The sequence below is a fragment of the Charadrius vociferus genome, unplaced genomic scaffold (genome assembly GCF_000708025.1).
Source record: "Charadrius vociferus isolate BGI_N301 unplaced genomic scaffold, ASM70802v2 scaffold407, whole genome shotgun sequence".
NCBI classification, from domain to species: domain Eukaryota; kingdom Metazoa; phylum Chordata; class Aves; order Charadriiformes; family Charadriidae; genus Charadrius; species Charadrius vociferus.
Window position 1 is genome coordinate 1,447,486 of NW_009649852.1, and position 8,862 is coordinate 1,456,347.

Below are 8,862 nucleotides of genomic sequence, written 5' to 3' on the forward strand. Positions count from 1 at the left end.
GCCATCAGAGAAGAAAGGTACTGGAATTGTCTGCCCATTGGAGTAACGGAGCAAGTGAACCAACTGTAAGCTGGAAATAGCTCCGTTTACGAAACAATCGTACAATGTGCTGTCTGGGGACTGGTCTGGCACGACTTCGAAGATATCTTTTTCTAGCTTTCTAAAAATCCAGGCATATCTGGTAACCATTGACTTCTGCTGAAGTGCACTATGTGGCAATATCTCATCAATCTCAAATCACACAGCGTAAGAAGAAAAACCAAGACGCAACTCACTTGCTGCAGTTGTGGAGGTTTGTTTTGACGATATCGTAGTCCGTGTTGTAGAGCGGCCCGCTGTCCTTGAGCAAGGCTTTCTGAATGCTGTAGACATGCACACTCGCAATCGTGGCTAGTTTAGACTTCATTGCTGGGAGGGGAAAGAAAAAACAATCCTCTGTTAGCACAGCCTTTACAGAATCAGGTGGCAACTTTAAGTATCAGGCTCTATCAAGGATGGAGAGACTGACACACCACTTGACAGCAAGGACCTGAATATCAACATGTGTAACTGTACCTTCTTCCAATGCTCACTGATTGAGAATTCAAGTTAACAAGACTCCACAAGCCTGTCAAATGTGTTTTCCACTGTACGCTCTTGGTTCGAACACAGCTGAATTAAGAGCAACATCTCGGTGTTTACCTTCAAAATATCCAGTGTTTGGGATCCAGAATATCTATATGACTACCTAAAGCTAAGGCATGAAATAGATAGTCGTATCGCTACCCTGCTGGAACTGCCCTCTGCCACTAATGTAGCATCGACCGTATCAACTAGGGTCACCGTGTCTTCTCTAGCAGTCTGCTGGAATCAATGTTTTGTCTTCTCTATGTTACTTAAACTGTAACCCCCTTGAGAGAAGGGCTGGTTTTTAGGATTTCTTTGTTCATTGCTTATATTGTTCTTTCCACATGGTCCTGGTCCGAGACAGAGCTTCTATGCACTGTAAAAATACACACAGTAATCATTTCTCGGGGCCAGTCCTGGACTATGCAGCCCTACGCCCATCACAGATCTCAGGCTCTTCCAAATGTAAGTCATACCTTTGGCCTGTCTTCTAATACAAAAAACATGAACAACCCTTTCCTCCACAGCGAAACAGAACATTACGCAGCGCACATAATTCCAGAAACATGACAGATAGTAGTTGCACTGCTTGACAATCTACTACCCTGATGAAGACAACTTTAGCTAGAAATCCACTTCAGATTTCAAAATGGAAAATAACACAAGTCTTTCAAACAAAGTTAGATCATTAGTACGGATATTTAAGGTCACAAAGGCCACAGTAGGTTCTCAAATGGCTAAGATGTTATTTGAAAGCGACAAAGAGCCTGCAGTTGTGTTTCAGTTGCTACGGATCAGATCTCATCAGCAGGACCAGACCTGAAAAGATGGTAAGATGACTGACTGCATGGAGAGCAGTTTCGGGAAGCAGTGTTACAGCGGTAGGTTGGTTTTTTTTTTTTTCACCTTTTACTGTGAAAGCAAATACCCCAGAAAAAAGGGAGAATGTTCTTGTGGGACGTTTCACTAATACCCACGTCACTCAGGGCAAACAAAGACTGCAACCGCACTTAACCAATAACTGGAATTAACCGCTTCAACATCCTTGGGAGCCTGAAGGCTCATAATTGTTCTAAAATATGGCAAGACACTGCCATACACTACTTGGATACTGTTGCCTTTAAGGAGGAGGCGCCTGTCAGCGTCAGGGAGGTGGAAAAGAATCGCTGACTAAAATGTTAACATTAAAAAAAAAAAAACAATCAGACCCAAATATTACAAGTCTGAAGTTACACAGCTGTTGGCTCAGATATTCAAAATTCTGAGAAAAACCTAGTACAAAAAGTACACACCTGAACCCAACAGCCTGACTAGGCATTTACGTGCAGATGGCAAGTTCTGAGCTTTACTCACTTTGCTGTTCTTTCAAAGAAAAAAAAGTTAAAACCACATAATTTTCACAATCTCCTTACCTTCGAGTTTATCCTCTCTCACTACTGCAACCTTGTGGCACTGTGAAATATAAGCAAATGGCAATCTTAAAATTTGAAAAGATCTGTTGTACGTAAAACTGGTATTTTCAGTTATCTGTTGAATGTCTACAGATTATAGGTGCAGCTTTATAGCTGCAAAGAACACTGCCAATGCCTTTAAACAGTCATCAGCCACTAGTTTTTAAAAGGTGTATCTCCCTGCTTTTTTGATAGACTGTTTCGCAGATCACTATAACCCTTAAGAAATCCTCTGTCCTCCGTTCCTGACACTGGGAGACGAGACACAGATGAAACAAGAATTAAACAACCGCACACGAGTGGAGAAAAGCAAAGTAAGACAGCTGATGACCCAGCTGCTAGAAATCTGCCGCACTAGCCCACATCACCCATGTATATTTAGATTGCCGGTAAACTCTAACGTAGCAATCTGCAGCATAGACACGGCACCAGAGAAGCAAAACATTAAATTAAATTTTAAATTAAGCATTAATTTAAAAGTCAGAAGTGAATGTTTCTGGGAACATGTTTTACAGCCAGTCTTCAAGGACTATACCTGCTCTGTGACATTTAACAGGCTGCGGTTAATACAGAGAGTATCCAAACAGACAGACTGGACAAAATCCAACCGTTAATTTTGTGTTTAACTGATACCACGGACTAGCCAGCAAAAGAGTAAGAGGCAAGAAAGCGTAGGCAGCCTGAAATGGTAAATAAAGATTAAGAGTCTCTGTCCCTCACTGGGGCTGATAAAAAGCAGCAAGGAAGGAGCATGCAGTGCTTAAGACACGAGGAGAATTACTTGTGACCAATTTTCTATCCACATGCCCCTTCAGACCAGTCCTGCAGCTGAATCCACAGCCTTGTGGCTACACCTACTGACAGCAGACAGCACTGCAGGGTTACCAGCAAGCACAGGGCTGCATCTGAAGCACTCACATCCCCTTCCAACCCAAAAAATCACTTGTGCTGGATATTACCCACCAGCTACTCCAGCGCCTGCAGCTCTCCTAGATGTATCTTCAAGATCCGACCTCCTCTCCCACCCATTCCAGCTAGCCCTCAGACATCCAGTCTGAGGACCTCTGACCTCCTCCTGTGGGGCATTCCTAACCCTGGCGTCGCTTCATCTCTGCCTCTGACAGCTTACTGCACCTGCAGGTCACCTTTCTTAGCAAGCACTGCTACTGCGGTATTCAAAAATACATTTAAAAACAAGAAAAGTGACCTTTATATGTTTACCTTCGTAGATCTTGTTTTAAAAATACATAAGCTGCTAACAGAGTTTAAAAAAAAAGACTATTTGTTCCCATGTCAGAATTTAATTGTTTGCTTTAAATACATTACGTAAAATTTTAAAATAATAGAATGCGTGGACAAACCTCTGGCCAGTTCTAGTGAGCCAAGAGACACTACCTTGTTATTTCCAAAAGAAATTGGGGGAAAAACCTGTGAAACTCAGGCTATGTGACAGACCCTGTACAGCTTTAAATAAATACATTCCATTATACAGAACTAATGCAATCAATAGTTACCTTCAATTTCAGACAAACCTGGAGATTTAGAGAGAATGTTCTATGCACACGAAACAATTTATTATTTAGGAAAGCCAAAGAGGTTTGCTGGTTGTTTTCCCCCCTAATCTACAAATAAACACCAGGACACCCTGAGATGCGCCGATTCTAAATGAAGACTACGGACTGTAATTGTAAGGTATTTGGGTATTTAGATATACAAATAGTTAAATTCGTATCTAAATATACAAAGAGATACCCAATGAAATGTCAAAGGCATTTAGTGCTTGGCTATTACATTCTTCTGTGAGTAAAGGGAAACAGGCACTCAATTTGCTCATCTTCTTTCAAAAACCTCTGGGGTACCTGTCTGAAATTTTAGATGACAGTCTTGAAAATCTGACAAGCAGCAATGAGAAAAAAATGAATACATTAAGTAGTGATTTTTTTGCTTAACAAGTAAAACCATTTTAAGTCCAAAATACTGTTAATAAAATTATGTTTCTCTGGTATACCAGGATTAAAAAACAGTTGCTTTAAACAGTTGAAGTTGTTTTGTTAATTATTTTATTCATTATTAGTCTACTCTAACTGAATTCCAAGCTCTCTCCAAACGCTATTTAGCACACTTCCACTCCACAGCAGATCCTGGGAAACGGATTAGCTGATCTCACAAGGGTGCCTCCGGAATATTTTAGCAAATTTGCTGTCCAATATTAGTGACAGGATTGAGAGATGACTGGTAACAGGATTTAAGTTAATTAATTAAAAACCCCGGTGCGTTATTCAGCACTGTATTCCCAAACCACGGCCAACTGATCTTTCCTCCCCACTGTTCGCAGGCTGGGACAGAGATAGTGCCTTATTTTGTAGAAGCACAGAAGACCTAGCCCGCTGTGCCTGTTACTGATACAAAGGAGCAAGTTCAGCTTTTGACCCAAAGATTACAAAACGAAATAGAAGACACAAGGACAAAGAGCTCACAGACACCTTTGAGAAATAAAACCACTCACAGTGTGCCCATTCTGGATGAGGTTTCCTGCTACTAAGTAGGTGACATGAAGCTGAGCTCCTGAATTCTCCTTTCGTTTCCTCTCTACGTAATCATACAGCATCCTGCACAAAAGAAACCAGTGTTAATTACCTAGAAAGGAAAGAGCCCGTCACCACCCCTTCCGTGAAGCTTACATAAAAAGAGCAAAGCCAGCCTGACATGGAAACATTTCACTTAAGCGCAGTGATTTTAACGAGGATTAAATTAATCTTACTGAAGCACCTTTCTCCTCTGCCGCTTTGAAGAATCCCAGTCCAACAAGTATATAAACCAAAGGTGAAATGAATACAAGCTCTCAAAGCTTTAATAGGCGGTTGCAGATGGTCTCACGTGCTCTGGGCAGCTTGTTCTAAAAGTCTCCCCTCAAGAAGGCTGTTTCCCTCATTACAACCCAACATTCTGAAACACCTGACAGAGGAACCGGCGATTTTTGGTACAAAATCACATTGCCAGGTGCACACATACAATCCCAGCTACATCCGCTGACGTGGTCATCAGAAACAGGAGGAAAGAGCAGATTAGTGATGGCAAGACTCAAGCTTTCCGCTCCCACTTATACCACTGCCTTATGATGAGCATTCCACGTAACTGGGCAGAGACACTATCGCACATTACATGAGAACACTGTCTGGTAAAGATGCTTGAAGATCGTTACTGCTGCACAGACTGCAATTACCATGCTGTCACAGCCAGCACAATCACTCAAAGAATTCACTTGCGTCATCCGGCACTTTCCAGCTTCTAGGAGAGAGTTTAAAGCACAATGGTGCCACAGGAGTTCTCCATCTCCAGATCGCTTTTGAGGGTATGAGAAGGTGCCTCCGTTTCACCCGGGCCATCTTCACAGCAAAGAGTTCTCTGGCTCCTTCCAGTTTACTGCATGACCAGAAATGTTCTTAGCAGAGCTCTCCAGTCAGGTCTACACCATCACTGAAGCACACTCAGATTTACACATCATCTAAAGGAAGAAATTCTTGACTGTGCGGATGGTGAGCGCATGGCGCAGGTTGCCCCGAGAAGCTGTGGCTGCCCCATCCCTGGAGGTGTTCAAGGCCAGGGTGGATGGGGCTTGGAGCAACCTGGGCTGGGGGGAGGTGTCCCTGCCCGGGGCAGGGGGGTTGGAATGAGATGATCTTTAAGGTCTCTTCCAACCTAAACCATTCTACGATAAATTGTTCACACACACGCAGAGGAAAGAGACCAAACAATCTCTTCATTACACTGGATGCCCAAGTTGATATTCTAGTAGTTTGGACAAGACAGGCGAAGCTGGGCTCAGTACACTGCAGCTGAGTACGCAGCAAACATCCCTTTAGGTCCAAGCTATAGCCAGAAACAAGGAGAGAAAATATTTGTATTATGGGACCTGACACTCTTACGGAGCCTTCAAATCTTAAGCTTAATTTCACCTTGCTGTCTAGCAACAGCCCCACAATCCTTGAGAGCTCATTCTTTGTTTTGTAAGATGTTTAAAATGTTACAGTAGTTTTTATTCTTCAAAATACACCAAGACAAGGTTACACATTTATGCTAAATGTGGAGAAAGAAAAACATTCTGACAGCACAGCTGACTTCCCCATCCTTCAAACATTTACCTGCGCCCCTCAAGCCTGGTAAGCAGATATTTATAACGCATCATGCGCTACACAGAAGGGTGATGAGAGCAGATGAGCACTTTCCTGACGCTGCTCCCAGCAATATCCACAGATAACGTACGGCATCCTGAGCAGGGATTCGCAGTGGCATACTCTCACAGAGGCATAGCTCTGTTTGCAGGACTGGAGCCAAGTTCAGAAAACACACCTGCATTTCAGGATGAAAGGAGCTACGCACATTTCTCTAGTGATACAACTCCAAAACATCTATTCTGATTTTACTATTTATGTTATAAAGCAGCATAAGGTGTCCAGCTGAGGTGCTGCTCTCTAAAGCACAACTCCCATCAAAGTTGAGGCAAAGTTGATTTTTAAATATTTCCAGAGAGATCGTTTTAATACACTAACCACAATCATTAAAACAGTCATGAACAAGGCTTTGCTACAAAACAACATTTTGTGGGATGCACTAATACCTACTGTTTAGCCTGGTTGACGTGAACTCCCAGAGTATAGCTTAGCCATTTGTACGTTACCTGTACGAGGAAAAAAAGAAAAAAAAGACACCAAACTTTAGTATGAAAACCTCTCAATTTGTTAAACCACCCTCCTTTGCTCGTTTCATGGGCAAGTCAAACTCTTTAGACCTCCCCTCTCAAGAAACCCACAGCAAAACCTGTTAGAAGGGAGAGCACGTGGACACCCACCCACCTGTGAGCACACTGAATCCCTAAGATCCAAACAAACTACCCTAAAAAACGTGGGTTTGTGAACACTTTGAAATGCCATAAACGCCATTCCCAACGCCCGCACTGCTCAGCTTCAAAACAGAGAGAAAAAAAATAATAATCAAACAGCATAATTTTTAATTGAGAGCAGCTCTTATTGCTCTTCCAAACAACTACTGAGGATTTATCGGATTTCTGCCACCCTCGCCTGTCACGGCGACACGGGGATCTCCGGCTGCATCACAAGTCCGACACCGCAGTGTGCCAAATCTCAGGAGACTACAGCTCTAATCCCAGCCCTGCCACTGACTTGCTGTATTATTTAGACAAGGCACATCTTTTATACCCGTTCCTCCTCCCACACTGCTTTTAAACTAATCTTTAGCCTAGGGCCTCTCCTGTCTCAAATACAACAATTAAATTAAATTTTATTAGTCTAGCAGCTTACTGAAATAAACTATAACGGCATAGGCAGTTTTATGTTAATACAACTGCTTTGACAGACAAGATGCACCAACTTTACTATATCATTTTCTAAGCAAAAATCTTTATTTTGAAAGAAACCTAAGACATGCACGCTTACCATTTCTCTGAATTGTCCTAAAAAAGCAAGGCTTCAAGAGGCTATAAACAATAAGTAGTAATTTAACTTTTAATCTGAAATAGTGGTCCAGACTGCCTCAGCCTTCCATGGAAAAAACCACTGTTTCATACACCTCTGTCATGTATACCTTGAGCTGAAACACTGCTGTTACTCCAGTGGGGTTTTTTTTTGTTATTTGTGAGGAAAAACAGCTCATCCATTAGGGAGCATAAGGAATTTGGGGAGAGCTGCTTTTCCTCCGATACATATGATGGCATCTCCAATTCTCTTCAGAGGTATTAAATTAATATAAGGCATATGGGGGGGATCCTGTCAAAAGAATGCGTCTCCCGTCCCGAAAGCCTGTATTAACTCTACATCATGACCTGTGGAAAAGCAAAAGCTGCGAAGGCAGCCATGCACCGCACGTGCCTCCCCAAAGATGAGTAAAACTTGAGCAAACAGCCCAGAGGGGGAAGGCGGAGGCGTCCTTTCTTCTGCGCCTGCAGAGAGGAGGATGGGCACCCACACGTGTCCCACAGGTGGGTGCGATGGCGACAGACACACACACAGACACACACAGACACACACACAGACACACAGACACACAGACACACACACACACACACACACACACACACACACACACACACACACACACACACACACACACACACACACACACACACACACACACACACACACACACACACACACACACACACACACACACACACACACACACACACACACACACACACACACACACACACACACACACACACACACACACACACACACACACACACACACACACACACACACACACACACACACACACACACACACACACACACACACACACACACACACACACACACACACACACACACACACACACACACACACACACACACACACACACACACACACACACACACACACACACACACACACACACACACACACACACACACACACACACACACACACACACACACACACACACACACACACACACACACACACACACACACACACACACACACACACACACACACACACACACACACACACACACACACACACACACACACACACACACACACACACACACACACACACACACACACACACACACACACACACACACACACACACACACACACACACACACACACACACACACACACACACACACACACACACACACACACACACACACACACACACACACACACACACACACACACACACACACACACACACACACACACACACACACACACACACACACACACACACACACACACACACACACACACACACACACACACACACACACACACACA

General features: G+C 43.4%; 1 protein-coding gene across 1 annotated transcript in view; it reads right to left on the reverse strand.

Moving 5' to 3' along the window:
- The window catches only part of POLD3 (polymerase (DNA-directed), delta 3, accessory subunit), a 45,057-nt gene that overhangs the window by 19,428 nt on the left and 16,767 nt on the right, over positions 1–8,862 (reverse strand). The window contains 4 exon segments of the mRNA XM_009891019.1: positions 276–408; positions 2,019–2,058; positions 4,564–4,666; positions 6,680–6,735. Coding sequence (XP_009889321.1) covers positions 276–408; positions 2,019–2,058; positions 4,564–4,666; positions 6,680–6,735 — 332 coding nt within the window.